Here is a 15797-nt window from a genome sequence, read left to right as displayed (position 1 = left end):
ATTATCACACGTAGCTAAACACGGCATCCTGTCCAGCCATGGTATGTCAGCATAGGGTGTAGCACAGTTCGTCACATCAGACCCAGGATTCAATCACAACAGAAACATACAGCCTAATTTATTCGGCTTTGATTCTCTGTCTCTTGTTGGGGCTTTTTCGGAAAACGTGGTTACTTTTCCATTACTATTTAATAACTTTTTCCATTACTATTAATAACTGCACTGTGTCCGTTTAAAGTAAAAAATATGGAATCTTTTTATGGACTAATAAGCATAAACCTAAGTGATACAGTCCAGTAAAGTTATACAAAGGCATATATCTATTTCTCAGCGTCTTGGATAGTAAGGAATCATCATAGTTTGGTGATACGTTACATAACTGTAGGAAACATACCTTTGATATTGCATCCACATGCAATTTGAATGAGAAGCTTGTATTTAAGATGACGCCCTGATCGCTCAGCTGCTGAGGGAAAAGTTCAGCTCCTTGAAGTGAAGTCCAGAGATTACAGCATTCCTATCCGGTATCATTAGGCATAACAGAAATGTATATTTGGGTTTCGTCGGCATAGGAGTGATAATTAATGTTATGTTTTCTCATTATATTACCTAATGGCAACATGTAGAGAGAAATAACAACAAAGGGCCAAGCACTGATCCCTGTGTTACACGGACTGCATTTATATAGGGCTTTTTTACCCCTACGAGTACATTCACATTCACACACCGGTGGCGGAGGCTGCCATGCAAGGTGCCAACCTGCTCACCAAGAGCAATTTGGGGTTCAGTGTCTTGCTCCTGATGGGGTCAGGAGGAACCAGGGCTCAAACTGGCAACCCTCTGGTTGCCAAACGATAGCACTACCTCCTGCGCCACCATCTTCCCCAGTGGTACTCCATATTTGACTGGTGACATTGACAATGGAGTACAGTATATCTATATATTGGGGGCAGCGTGTAACTAAGCCTCTGTGCCTGTGATCAGAAGGTTCAGGGTTCAAGCCCAGCCTTGGCATATTTGTAGGTCCTTGAGCAAGACCCTTAACCCCCCCAGCTCCCTGGGTGCTGCTATGGGTAGCTGCCCTTCACAGCCAGCTTGCTCTCATCTATTGAGAGGGGGAGGCATGAAAAGAATTTCCCCATGGGTATCAACAAAAATTATTATTATTTATTATATGTCTGTTACGGATAAAAATACTGAAATGGATATTGAAGGGATTTTCTCTCTGACAAATGGTCTTCCTCACTAAAAAAAGCATCTAGACAGTTCTTTTGATGTTTCAGTTTCCAAAGTATTTAAAATTCCCTATTTCTCCCAAAGCTAAAGTGATTAATTTCAAGTTGCTTAATGAGGTATATTCTTCTTTTGAATTATTAAGAATTAGATTTAATTTTGGTAATACTGTCAAATCTACAAAGGTATTGAAAGGGCTGACATCTGCTCATACAACATTCATACTCCAAAGCTTTTTGGGAAGGTTTCATCCAGTGGCTTGGAACAAAGAAATAAAAAAATAAACAAATACTATCAAATATGGAAAATATGGATTCTGGATTAATGAAAGTAATGTTAAATATATACCTTCTTAATAAACTATGCATTTTAGCTACATTTTTATACATACATGTAGAGTTATTAAAACCCCTCCTATACTGATTATATTTAACAAATAACCTTTGTCATTTGGTAAAATATAAAATTGTATGAGAAGTAAAGAGTGTCAAATTCATGGAATGTATTGAAAACTACAGCTTCCTTGGGCTGTATATTGCATGAGCCCTGAAATATGTTGTATTCATGCTTTATTATGTGTATGTGTATATTATATATACACCACCAGTCAAAAGTGTTTGCACACCACAGGTTTTTACTGCTTCTCCATTTATTTCATAAACTGCAGATTTTTTTATTCTTGTTAAGCATTGGAAGGTTGAGTGAGCAACTATAAATGAAAATACAAGTCAAATAAAACAAGTTTCCTTTATAACATGGAAAGAGAAGGTACCAATACATGTCTGATATCCTATGGACTGGTTGTGTGGTGATGGAATAGTCAAATTCTAGGCTGTTCTTTAAATGCACTAGTTAACTGTTTCATCCCATGAGACAGAGCAGTATTTAATGTCCCTTCTAGAAAGAATGGCTCGAATTTTCTCTGCTGTTATAATTGCTCGAGGAGGTTACTTTGATGAATCAAAAATATATTTTCTTGCTAATGAAGGTACTTAAATGGTGAACATACTGTAAATGTTTTTGTTAGAAAAGAATATTGAATATATTTTAGTAAATGTTGAGTAACATGCAAATGTTGAAAATCTCAGTGTGTGCAAAAATTTTTCACTGGTAGTGTATGTATGTATATTTATTATAGTGTATGTAGTATAGTGTATGTATGTATATTCATGCATAAATATTAATTAATTAATATATGTATATACCTTTTATACCCATTTTATAGCAGTTAATGTAGATATAGTATTTATGTATTTTAAATAGTGTCACATACAATGCATGTCATTTCTTAAGTCTGGTTAAATGTCCTTAAGTTATATCTGACCTCACTTTTCTATTCCAGCTGAGTACACGCCTGTTTATATGACCCTAGATCAGGCGAAGGCCTGGAGTGCTGGTATCCAGCAGGTTTTCTGTCCAACCTCATGAGTTCCTATCTGTCTGAGATCAGGTGTGATTCATCAGAGCCTAGATGAAGCGAGGTTGATCCATTTGCGATGGATGAACAGAAGAGTGGATCTGAGAAAATGCACAACTAGGCCTAAGGGTAAAATAAATATTTTGAGCAGAACTCAGCCTGTGCTGTAAAAGTAGGCAGCTGAAATGCATGTTCAAGACAAACCTACAGAATACTAGGATCTTTGATGAAGGTAACAGTGTCATATGCAGACAAGCTGCGTTTGTGTTCCTGTGAAGTGCAGCATGTGGGAAACGTCTGTTGGTACAGACGCTACATTGTCCTCTGTGTGAATACAATATCGCCTAGGGAGGAGCATCGTATCACTCCTCCTGACTGGGGTGAATGCTATGGCTCACTCGTCCACTGGTGTGTCCTCTTGTAGCAGGGCAACGTACGTCTGGCGCCACAGCACCCCCTGGTGGCCCTGGCGGAGGAAGATCGGCAGAGTGTCCCAGGAGAACGGGACATCCTTGAAGGCATGCAGAAGGAAGATGCCCAGGATGATGCCCAGAAAGCCACCCACGGTTCCCACGGCCCGTTCCAGCGTCATCCACAACCACTCCTTGAAGAGGATGGCAGAGCAGGCCACGACGGCGGTAGTGAAGAACACGTAGTAGATGGGTGTCACCACGGAGGTGTTGAAGATGTCCAGGGCCTTATTCAGATAGTTTATCTGTGTGCTGATGCAAAGCACCAGGCCCACCAGCAAGCTCCAAAACAGGGGGTCTCTCAGCACAGCCTTCCCCCCAAACAGCTGCTTGATGCCGATGCCCAGGCCCTTTACACACGACACGGACAGCGAGCCGATGGCTGAGCAGATCAGGATGTACACCAGCACGTTCTTCTGGCCGTAGCGCGGGGCGACCAAGAAGATCAGCAGCAGGCTGCTGGCCACGACACCCACGGCAAACACAATGAACCCTGCAGCAAAAAAAGCACACTGCACAAGCCACGCTGTTGCCCATCCCCATAGGGCAGAACTTCAACTACCTCTGTTTCACGCTTGTGGGAGTTTTACTTACACAAAAATGTTCTGAGGGCAGAATGAAACATGATTGGTTCAGAGAGATAACCAATCAGATTGTAGAGGAGATGGGTCCAAACAAGACATCTGATCCTGCCTCCTCTAGTTGCTTGGACCCACCTTCTCTACTGTCTGAAGCAATCATTTTTCATTCTGCCCTCAGAACATTTTTATGTAAGTAAAACTCCCATTAACCTGTTTTGCAAGGTTTCACTTCTGGATGAGCTGCGACTTTCTCATTTAATCACAAAATTTGGAATTTCAACCAAAAATCACTCCCTCAGAGGCACGATGACACCATGAGCCTAGTGACCGAGTGTGTGACCTACCTGGCTCCTTAAGCTTCTCAGCCAGTGTGCTCAGGGACACCACCTCCTCCTCCTGCGGGGCGTGGAGGACCACGACCGTGGAGCCCAGGATGCACAGCAAGCAGCCCACCTTGCCGTGAATGTTCAGCCGCTCGTTGAGGAAGTACGAGGACAGCACTGCACTGTGGAAACCATGGGCACAAAGCTCAGTCTCGCAGTACGCAAACGAGACCTTCTTGTAATGTGTGGCTTTCTAAGAAGCACTACAGGGGATCCTTTCTACCTGCTGCCATCACGCACTACTGCGCCTCCTCCTGGCGTGTCATCCCTGCACCCCCAGCCACAACACACCATATAAGTAGTTAATACTCAATTATGTATTCCTCTTTATAGGTGGAAGGGCAGTAGTGTCTTTGTAATAAATGTGAACTTTGTGTAAAGCAACTGTGTCGTCATTATTGAAAATATCGGGCCACAATTCTGTCTCTAGCAGTTATGATGTCTACAGTATAAAAAAGCGCCGTTTGCAAAAAAATCTCAAAGCAATGCATACTGTCTGTGTGGTTGTGAGAGCCCGACTTCGCCTAGTTTGACTTTGAATATAAGCTGCTAATAAATCTTTGAGGTACAATATTCCCCTTTGGCTAAAGTGGTATCTTTCGAAAAGAATTTCCTCCGGGAGCAATAATGGATCTTGTCGATCGCGCAAAACTTTCTCTATATGAAATTTTCTTATAATTTGCGCACCGATATTAATTCAGATTTAAGGTAGTCTAGGCAAAAATGTAAGTGAACGAATATGAAATCCATTTAAACTGTGGTACCTTAAATCCGACAAGTTACCCCGATAAGCCATAGTAACCCCGCGTCGTAGTACATGCCACTGGTTTGAGAATTTTGATGTGTTGCTATGACAACACATCCAGAAAGAGTTTCGAAAAACCGACAGATCCAGGATCATGCCAAATCGTCAACAATTACATCCGGCTAAACGAGTAATCCACGTACGAAAAACACCCCCCTGATCTTATGTTATGAGGCACTGCTCCCCATCACTGAGGAATAAAGGAGGAGGATCACTGTCCCTTCCAAAGCCGCCCAAATCAGACCCCGGCATCGCTCACCTCACCAAAACACTCAAGGCTCCCAGCGGCGTCACCAGGGTGGCGGGGGCAAAGGCGTAAGCAGCGAAATTGGCCGCTTCTCCCACCCCCACTGCGAAGCAAGGCAGTCATATTTAGGTGAGGGCAAAAGAGCAAAGGTTGCCCGCAGGCGGGCATTTTACAATAAACTGTCCCCTCTCAGGCGGCTTAATGCACGATTGCTTTGTGGCATGCCTGTTGCGAAAATAAAAGCCAGTATTATACCCCCGTGGAAGTCAACGATCAGTCCTGATAAACCAGCAAACGCACCAAAATGCGTCCTTCCTTCCCAGATACACAAAATATAGCAAGATGAGTAAGTCTTCACGTTGCAAAATGAAAATATGCAACTATTAAAATTTCTTCTAATGTCTTTGTATCAAAAACGTAGGATGAAAACACAGACTTACTTGAAAGGAGCCCAGCCCACCATAAGGACTCCTTAAGATAAGCATGTCCACCCTGTCCTGAGCAAATCGGCGCAAACAAAATCCGTTAAAACAGCGTGCAATTTCGCATGCAGGAAATTAACATTATACTAGAAATATGTAAAGTTTCATTTTAAGCTGTCAGATGCCCCCGAGTACCTGCTCTTGTGGAGCCTTTCTGCGCTAGGCGCAGTAGCCCCTGCTTCTTCAGGATGAAGCTGCTGCCGATGAAGGCGCTCGAACCAACGGCCAGACATAGGCCGATGTAGAAGTCCAGGTGGCCGGCGGTACTCGGGTCCATCGGGGAGTCAGTCTGCTCCGCCAAGTCATGTAAGCAAACAAGCCCGAGCACTATATACGACTAATTTCAATCCGAGAACTTGGAGCAGTTTTAAAAATAGCCTATGCATATTAAAATAAAAAATATATATACGACTCTTATCAGACTGAGAACTTACTAAGGTTTTCAAATATTTATATACAGTTAATGAATTAAAAGAGAAAGTTAATGTGAATAGTGAGCAAAAGGAACAAGTAGGTCATTGTTAGGGAGGCGTTATCACGAGTCCAAGTATGCAAACCAGCTGGCCGGGGCAGGGAGCCGCATATAAAGCCCTGGTTTGTTTGTTAGCAAATACTTCCCTGCTATAATATACGTGTGTATTTGTATTCACTGAAGGGAGACTTTAGGAATGCTTGTTACGGCCATGAATTATGGTGGTGTCACTGGAACGTTTCTGTATCATGTTATACCCTTTTTGGAATTAGTGAAAGCAGTAATAATGTAAAAGGTGCTCACTTGACAGACAGTGAGGTTGTTATAAACCAGTTAAGAAATTTTGGTTTACTAATTAATGCAAACTGCACGGAGTCCCCAGAAAGAAAGTTTATTCAGCGAAAGGTATCTGTCGTGTCATGGAGCTTCGCAGTAAATGCTGGCAATGCCCATATCAGACTCATATTCAGGCAAACTTAACTGTTGCTTCTAAGTTCGCACGATTCGAATTTATATAATTCGTTTGCATTGGACGTCACCTTCCTTTGTGGACAAAAACTGCTAAGGCCACTTAAAATTAATAAATTGTTTTACATGGCCGCCCGCCTCAATTTTTTGGTGCCGCCTCGATTTTTTTTATATTTTATATTTTTCAAAAAGTCCGTTTTTTTCACCTCAAAAACTGTGGGTGAAAAATCTTGAATGTCAGCCTCGGATTTTTCAATTTGACGCTTCTCGGACAATGGTTTTTATCGTTTGTCAGATTGTGTGTGGGCCCACGGTATTTAAATTTTGGCAGGGCATCAATATACCGAGTAATATTACCCTTCGCGAGCTGTTTGAGAACGTTTCTAGTTTTAGTATATCTCTGTTGCCGTTCGTCTTTTCGCTAAAAATATAAAATATAAAATCCCCTACTCACCAATATTTTAGAAGTTTGAGTCATGTAAAACAATTTATTAATTTCAAGTGGCCTAATGGGAAACGTTTACGATAGACGGAAAAATATTTAACCATTTATATAAAATGTATAAAGCTATTTAATTACAATGTGTATCGTGCCTACAAATAGGATGATGCGCATCCGGAGCACTAGATGGCAGCAAAGCAGCGTTTAGAAAATTGTGAAGCGAAGAAGAATAAATTTCCTGTTAGCGCAACCGGAAGCGTCGTATTCAGCTTGCAAGGGTTTATTTTGCTAGTTAAAGGCGGGCGCATTTTTCTGCAAAAGGTAAACTAGATAAATTACCCGAAATGCGTGTATCTCATATAACTTCTATTAGGTTAGTTGATTCCAAACTATGATGGTTGTTGTTTCTACATAGCGGTCATACCAAGTACGTCCCTGGTTAGCCTGTTGTCTTTAATGTTAAATTATTTCCTAGGAAAATAATTTGGGTATACGTAATTTATTAACACCAGCCATGTAGTTTTGTTCATTATACCTTAATTATATCTGATTCTAGATAGCATAGCTTTTCCGCGTCAATCGGCTTAAACAGTCGCTAGCCTGGTTATCTGTTTAATTTTAATTTTAATGCTGTAGTTTTATTTGGTTTCGTTATTTTTAAAGCCGTCAGACTCCGCACGGGGTTCCTGTGCAGAGTAAGAGACCAAAATGACGTCCAAGGCGAAAGGTAAATTTATAGATATTTCTTTACCTTTCACATATTCATGAATTTTTCTTTGTGCTGCTTATACACGTTATTCGGTTCTGTGGAGTGACCCTGCGTGCTGGGACGATGTAAACCGCTCTTCATAGTCTGTTTCCTCCATTATTCTCGGCTCTGTCTCTCTCGTCCAGTTGGGAAGGTCGGATCCAAAAACAAGGACGATGCGCCATATGAGCTGGAGAGTCAGTTCGTACTGCGGCTGCCCCAGGTAGGGGCGCCGTGCATCGCCCGCAGAGACACAGACTCACACTCAGCCACCTGAACTTACCTCTGATCTGTGCTCCAGCACAGTAAGGAAGATACACCCGAAACTAAAGCAGGCTACATTTTAAAATCATGATCCACAAATAATACCTTTACCTTCAGATCTTTTCTGTAATTGTGTATAATCTTGAGGATTATTGTAATGCCCAGAAGTAATTATTATTTTATATCACTCTAGCTTGGTTTTGTACAGTTCTGTTGAAGGTTTTGGCACATAATGTTTTTTTTTGAGCGACCCCATTATCACTGCATATTAATTTATTTGGTAAAGAACCTTAATCTGACTGGTTTGTCTGTGATATGATTACTGTTTGTTGCTGTGTTACAGGAGTATGCTTCGACTGTCAGAAGAATGGCCCAGTCCAGTAGCATGAACATCAAAGACAGGCTCACTATAGAGTTGCATGGTGAGTGTCTTTTACACCCACTGTATTGCATAGTACATAACATTTACACAGTTACATGACCCGTTTTTACAGTGAGTTGTGTAGAGCACCTCTATGTGGTCACTGTTAACCCCATCAGGTTATCAGGTTCTGATAATTCATAATGTATTCTTTAGTTTGAGTATCATGGCTAAAGTGTTTAAAACCTTCTGATCCTTTATCTATCCAATATGGATAAACCATAGCATTACATATAGGGATGTATATATATGAAATTAGAGCTGGACGATATGGCGTAAAAATAAAATTTCCAATTTTTTTCACAATAAATCCGATTTGAATCGATTTTTCCCTCCCCTACTCAAAATGAAACTACAGATGAAAAATAAATGGTTCAAAACAAGTTTTAACTTTATTTAGTTTTTTTTTTTTTTACTTTAGGGTTAAAGTGCAATCTGACAAGCCAAAAAAGATGCTTGTGAGATGGTAGACCACGTCTTTGAAACTTGTAAAAACTTTTAGCATGTTAATGAATCCTGGCTTTTCCACAGTATGTATGGGCACCATGTCTTTTGCAATACACATTGCGACAGCGTTTGTTATCGCCTTCCACCGTGCCCCATTCTTATCATATGGCACACAGTTCAAAAACGTGTCAGGGACGGTTGCTTGCTTAACTTTGGATGTTGTGCTGGTGCTGCGGCTATTTTCATTTCACTGGGAGCTGCACTTCTCCTACTCCGCTGTGTGCCTCTGCTTTAGGTGCTGAAATAAATTTGTCGTGCTGCTTCCTTTGGTTGCAACAGTTTTTAAACAGACTTTGCAACGAGGACTTGTTTGGTCTGTGTCCGACGGCGCAAAACCGGCTGCAGACGCCTGTAGAGTGGAGCTCCACCGGAAATACGTGATTTTAAGGGGCGTAAAGTGGAGCTTTTAAAGGTGAATGCGTACTTGCGTACCAGTTATATGCAGCCCTGTATGTGTTGTATAAATGATGATCAACATGTAACAATTATATTCAATCAACTGCTAAATTTATTTAGACAGCAACAACAAACAGAATTAAATAAAAAAAAAAATCAATCAACACACTCATGTGCCAGTAATTTAATCTTTCTCATAACAGACAGCATTAACCCGGAGGCCCCGCTGGTCAACACAGGCATGTAAAAATAATTCCATGTCACGTGTTTCCTGTGGAGCTCCACTTTACGCCCCTTAAAATCACGTATTTCCTGTGGAGGTGACGTATTTCCGGTGGAGCTCCACTCTACAGGCGTCTGCAGCTGGACACTCTTGGACCATTGCCATGTTGTTTGTGAATCCGCTACAGTGTTTGGGTGCGCCGCACTAATGTACCCGTGAAGAACGGTGCGTCGCATTAGTTCCGCTTTTGGCGCTCGCGTGTAAAATGAGTAATAAAATCGATTTTCATAAAAACGCATCGTAAATTCGAATTAATCGATAAAATCGATTTATCGCCCACCTCTACATGAAATATACTATACTGCTGTATTCAGTGGCCTGGGGCACTTGAGACTGAATACTCAGAGTGAAATCTCAGACTCACCCCTTTCCATGTGCACATGTTCTGACCTCTCTCTGAAACGCGCCCTTCCAGCGGACGGTCGTCACGGCATCGTGAGAGTGGACCGCGTCCCGCTGGCCTGCAAGCTGGTCGACCTGCCTTGCATTCTAGAGTCTCTGAAAACAGTAGACAAGAAGACGTTCTACAAGACTGCTGACGTCTGCCAGGTACCACGTGACATGCATGAGGATGCTTACTGCATGGGCCAATGCAGCCACGACAGGCAGAGGGAGGCTAGAGAAGGTGTGACAGCCAGATCACGGTGCTGCCAAAACTGGTTAAAGCCTCCGAAATGAGCCCCCCCCCCCCACACACAGCGAGCCTCACGCCACGGGTCTGTGCAGACCAGCTGCTGTGTTGGGGTACATGCCATTTCCACTCACTGATACAAAGTCGGCTGAAAGTTCCACCTGAGCTTGAAGTTGCTTCAGTTTGACTTTCTTGTAACTGAGGGAGTCTCTTCCCGGTCTGTGTGAATATATGTGCATCCTGTTCACGTCCTCTGCCACTCGCCATATGAGGTTAGGTGGGGGACAGCAATGAAATATTCATGACCCCCTTCTATCTGCTGCCTGGATCTTCATTCTGAAACTCGGGTACTACTTTGACCAGTTATTTATGTAGCACAGTGGGTTTAGACTGGTAGACCTCGGGTGTTGCTGTATTAAGAGGGCTTTATTAAAGGCTTTAAGAAGGCTTGATTAAAGAAGGCTTTAACAAAATTCGTTATAGAATTTCTTCCTCTCAGTTCCTTTCATTTATGTGACAGAGTGGTCTTCACAGGCTATAGGCAAAACTTCAGATGGGGGGGAAAAAAAGCATTGACTATTTTTAGATGAACCAGGTTTGGCTATTGACAGGGATGCACATAACTGGTATGCAAGTATGCATTCACATTTAAAAGTGATACGTGTGGCTTTCAATTTTATGTGCATTTGAGCTGCTATGGCAAGAAATTACTATGCATTTTAACCTTTATAGTACAAATTAGCATATAAAGGTTAATGCTTGGTAATTTCTTGTCATATCAGTGTAAATGCACATAAAATGCGTACGCATCTGCACTGTTACAACAATCAATTGCCGCACGTAATACTTTTAAAGGTGAATGCGTACTTGCGTACCAGTTACGAGCATCCTTGGCTATTGATTAGTTTTAAAAGCTTGTCCATTGTGGCGTGCAACTGCCTATTTCTAAAATTATTATTATTAGCAAACCAGATTCACTTATTTGTCATGCTTGCATTTACTGTAAAAAAAAAAAAAAGAAGCTGAATTAATGTAATGACTGCATGCTTCTGTGGTTGTGGAGGGGTGGGGGGTTGGTCAACTATCTTTTATATCAATGTTTTAAAATTAAAATATTGCATATTTTCATTAATATTGTTCAGTTTATTTCAGATAGGAATATCACTGTATGCTGCTCCTGATTGATTTGTTGTTTATCTGGCGTGCAGATGCTGGTCTGCACTGTAGATGGGGACCTGTACCCACCATTAGAAGAGCCCACTGGCACCACAGACCCCAAGAGCAAGAAGAAGGACAAAGACAAGAAGTTTGTGTGGAACCATGGCAGTGAGTATCCATGGCCGCCATGCCATCGATGCGGGTCTCCGCGCTGTGCCTGGGCCCCTCAGGTCCCCGAGCAGCCCACTCCTGCACAGCGGAGCGAGTCGCATTTAACATCGATTGTTCTTTTCTCCGTCTAGTCACCTGCCCTTTAAAGAACACGAGGAAGAGAAGATTTCGGAAGACTGCAAAAAAAAAGGTAGGTACTTCATTCCTTGTTACAAAATACATTTCTAATTTTGCCTGAGGATGAGAGAAAGTTTTGAATGTTTAATCTACAGCTCTGGAAAAAATTGACCACCGCAATATTTTCGGTTTCTTGGTATGCGCATGAGTAAAATATAATTTTTTTATTGCAAACTGCAGCCTGGCTCTTCTCTGCTTCTCATTGATAAAGGGCTGCTTCTTTGCTTTATGGGTCTTCAGTCCTCCTCCTAGGAGCCTGTTATGAACAGTTCACACCACTTAGTTTCCCTTTCTTCCCTTTTTGAAGGTCACTTGAGGTCATCCTCTGATTTATGTGGCACTGCTGGATAAGTTGGCATTATAAAGTTGCTTCTGCCCTCTTCCCGGCTGGTTTTTGGTTATTGCCAGTGTCTCCTGCTTCACCTCCTGCTTTAGTGTAGTCTTCTGCCAACAGAACCAGGATTAAACTAGGATTTAAGAATGCACATTTTGTAAATATGTAGAGTGGACTCTTAATTTTTTTCCCAGAGTTGTTTGTGAAAAGATTGAAAGAGAAACCAGGACTTACACACACACCTCTCCACACCCCCACCACAAGATGTCTTGATGGGTTTTCTGATCTGGGTGTTGGGAAGGGAGGGGCCAGGCTTGTCAGGCCTTTGGATAAAGCTTTTAGGGCGTGGGGTGCCTGGATTTGCATCCCATTTTAGTTCCTAATGCGCTTCCTGGCACGGTGTCGGCTCTGCTGGGGGTGTCTGCTCGGCTGGGGGGGGGGGGTTGCTGGCTCTGCTGCACTGGTGCTGTAGATCTCTCTGGCTGGAGATACTAGCAGATGGGGCAATAATATGTCGTACGTAATAAGTCATAATAACGCTGGTGAAAAATACTGCCCTCTTTTGCAGTACATTGAGTCGCCAGATGTGGAGAAGGAGGTGAAGAGGCTTCTGAGCACAGATGCTGAGGCCGTCAGTGTCCGTATCCTTTACACTCCCTGTTCAGGGGTGGGGCCTGTTTGTCTCCCTCAGGACCCAGTTTATCTTAAGATAAGTAAAAACAAAAAACCAAGATGGCCACCTCCGGAGGGGAGTCCTTGTCTATCTCCCTTGACTCTGCCGGTCAGGATGGGAGGTGATTGCAGAGGACGAGACCAAGGAGCCAGATACCCATGGCTCTCTGGCAAACCTGGACTCCTCGCCAGGGACCTCGGGGCACAAACTGCCCCACGGTTCCTCGGGTAAGCAGGGGGGAGGGGTGCCTGGGGGGGGGGCTGTTTTATGGCCGTCGGTGGGGTGGGGTATTGATGCCGTGCACTTTATCACCATCCCTCCCAGTGCAACGCGACGAGCTGCGTGAAATGTTCAATGACATCAGCAGCAGCGAAGACGAGGAGGACGAGGGGGACCGGCACGAGGATGAGGACCTCAACATAATGGACACCGAGGACGACCTGGAGCGACAGCTGCAGGAGAAGCTTAACGAGTCGGATGGCACCCGCGACGAGGGCGACAGCAACAGCCAGATCGGTGCGGGAGAGTGGGGGCGAGGCGGGGAGGTGGGAGGGCGAATGGCAGGGCGGGGGATTATGCTCGCTTAGCCATTTAGCTGGTCATTTCCGGCAAAACCACTTCAGCAGATTGTGTGCGCCGCCCGGATTGGGAGGCTAAGGAGGGTTAATGCTGATACGTCCTGCTCTGCTCCCTTCTGCCTCCTGAGGCCTAAAGTGGAATTGCATTAAATTGGGGATTGTTAAATAGAAGTCCCCCCTGGGGCCGTAGCAGGTCCATAATACTTAATTGAACCACCTGTGTGGCCCAGTATTTGTCATACTGACTGTTCTGGGTCGTTTCTCTCCTGTTGAGCCCTCAGGTAAGTTTATGACCAGGCTGCATGCACATTTATACGCACACTCACTGCTGATTTTGCTTACGGCTGATCACAGATGTTCCCCGTCTCCCTCCTTGCGTGTTATGATGCCCCCTCCCTGCTTGGTCTTTGGCTGACACCACATGTATTGTCACCAAGGTGCCCTTTGGTAGTTATAGGACCTAAATGTATTTGAGGAAATGCTTTTGTGACTCTGCAGGTAGGCGGCAAAATTAGCTTTGTGATAAAATATATATTTTGGGGGGATTTCTGTCCTGCTTACACTTAAAAATACCTGAATTAATGTAGAGTTGTGACGATCTAAAACAACTACTGACTGCATTCTTCTTTGGTTGTGGCTTTAAAAATAACATCAAAATACATCATGCTGTGATATAACGTCTGGATGGTTTGATGGTATGAAAAATTAGATACTACCCAAGCTAATTTTTAGTTGTCAGTAATTGTATTTTGATGGTATATATTTTGTCAAATGGCAGATTTTCCAAACCCCCCCTCCCCTCAGTTTTACTGCAAAATAGTGCAGTATACTTTATTGCCCCATCTGCAGGCTTCGAATTCCAAAGCTCAGTGCCGCTGTTCCCTTGAGCAGCTTAAGCCAAAAGAATATCAGCTGTGAAAGTATCACGGTGCCGTCTGCCATGAGAGAGTCCCTTAGGCCTCCCTAGGCCGCTGTGCTAACGCCGGGCACGTCACGTCCGGTCCGGTCCGGTCCGTATGAGGGAAGCCTTCCCCTGGAGGTGGTCTGGGAGCTGCCTGAGCTCTCCTGACCTTAGCCTTGCACTCGCATTTCCAGTGATGGAGTACCAGATGCAGATCAACAGCGTGAAGACCAAGCTGCAGGAGACGCGTGCGCGCAAGAAGCAGCAGGAGGACCTGATCATGAAGGTGGAGAACCAGGCCTTGAAGGTGAGGAGCTGGAGGGCCCGGGGTGTGAGGACATCGCCATACACACACTGTCAAGGTGGCTGCTTTTGGGGGGGGTGGGTACACCTGACCTCTAGCCATGTCTGATCCAAGACAAAACTGACATGGCTCTCAGACGTAAAACACACGACCTGCAGCATCTCCAGAGCCCCGGCTGTGGGCCTGGAGCAGAGGCTGGGTCTGATCCTGTTCCTTTGCGGTCAGTCTGAAACGGTGCTCCTCGCTCTAAAAAGCGCAGGAGTGCTGATGCCATTTCTGCAGGATCATGATGTCGTCGTTGATGGGCGGTTGCATTATGTCCCTTCTGTCTTTCCAGAATCGCTTCCAGGCCATTTTAAATGAAATCATCCACCAGGAGCAGCGTGAGATGGAGCAGGTGAGATCCTTTAAATGTCCAGAGCACCGCAAGATGAACGCCCAGGGTCAAGATTTGGCCAATCGCAGACCACCAGTATATTTTCATGAAAACAAATGTATAAAAAAATTAATGGATAACCTTTTTAATCAGCATCCACTAATTAATTCCCAGTGCTGGCAATCAGTCACAGCTCATTTTCTGCTTCAACAGCTGGCCTCGTTACAAGAGCAGCTGGACTCGCTGATCGAGAAGTGACCTGCAGGGGGCAGTGCAGATACATGGGCGGTCGGCGATGCCCATGCCGGCATCTGGAGGCTCTGCTGCATCTGCGTGGGAGTTTTTCTGTATATGAAGCACAGGACTGTGTATCTATTTTCTGTTCATTTTGTCACTTTTGTTGAATAAAGCCATAGCTGTGATTGGCTACATTTGTGGTTCTGTCGTCCCTTTAAAAGCTAAACGCTTTTACTGTTTTGTATTATATTAAAAGACAGACAGCAGAGCAGTGTGTCTGTCCTTATATAAGCACTGCAGACTGTGCACTGGATCTGTATATCTGCCTTTAAATTCCCATCATGCTGCCTGTTGGTGGTCGTCGGCTGCGTGTCCCCCGGCTCGACCCTACGATGTCCCCAAAAAAGCCACATGCTTGGTCACAGATTTGGTACGTCTGGCACCTCCCCCCTGGCAGATTACAGTGTGGGCTCTGGTTGGGATTAGGGCAGGTGGATTTAAGGAGGCCGTCAGAGAGCCAGGGGGATGAGATGCCCGCGGTCTGGCGGTGCTCCCTGCAGGGGCCTCGGCTCGGACCCGGGCAGCAGGCCGCTCCGTGGGCTTTGCCACTCCGGCATCATTCTCCAAGGGCCTCGTTC

General features: G+C 44.1%; 2 protein-coding genes across 3 annotated transcripts; one reads left to right on the top strand and one right to left on the bottom strand.

Annotated features, from left to right (window-relative positions):
* Positions 1-369: 369 nt before the first annotated feature.
* LOC111848125 (magnesium transporter NIPA2-like) lies at positions 370-6183 on the bottom strand. The gene is made up of 5 exons (XM_023819892.2): positions 5754-6183; positions 5577-5633; positions 5149-5239; positions 4046-4206; positions 370-3613 (listed from the first exon to the last, which is right to left on the bottom strand). The coding sequence occupies exons 1-5, from the start codon at positions 5893-5895 to the stop codon at positions 3045-3047; spliced, it is 1020 nt and encodes a 339-aa protein (XP_023675660.2). The 5' UTR covers positions 5896-6183; the 3' UTR covers positions 370-3044.
* Positions 6184-7169: 986 nt separating this feature from the next.
* Positions 7170-15351, top strand: taf7 (TAF7 RNA polymerase II, TATA box binding protein (TBP)-associated factor). Of its 2 annotated transcripts, none has more exons than XM_023819885.2 (13): positions 7170-7321; positions 7664-7727; positions 7895-7971; positions 8356-8434; positions 10035-10168; positions 11459-11576; positions 11711-11769; positions 12659-12731; positions 12877-12990; positions 13088-13279; positions 14437-14549; positions 14884-14943; positions 15136-15351. In XM_023819885.2, the coding sequence occupies exons 2-13, from the start codon at positions 7709-7711 to the stop codon at positions 15178-15180; spliced, it is 1083 nt and encodes a 360-aa protein (XP_023675653.1). In that variant the 5' UTR covers positions 7170-7321; positions 7664-7708; the 3' UTR covers positions 15181-15351. The 2 variants fall into 2 exon arrangements, with proteins under 2 accessions (XP_023675653.1, XP_023675654.1); XM_023819886.2 differs by having other exon boundaries at positions 7279-7427.
* The last annotated feature ends 446 nt before the right edge of the window (positions 15352-15797 follow it).

The sequence above is a fragment of the Paramormyrops kingsleyae genome, chromosome 10 (assembly GCF_048594095.1).
Source record: "Paramormyrops kingsleyae isolate MSU_618 chromosome 10, PKINGS_0.4, whole genome shotgun sequence".
NCBI classification, from domain to species: Eukaryota; Metazoa; Chordata; class Actinopteri; order Osteoglossiformes; family Mormyridae; genus Paramormyrops; species Paramormyrops kingsleyae.
The sequence above is the reverse complement of the archived record's forward strand: the minus strand, read 5'-3'. Positions and strand labels throughout refer to the sequence as shown.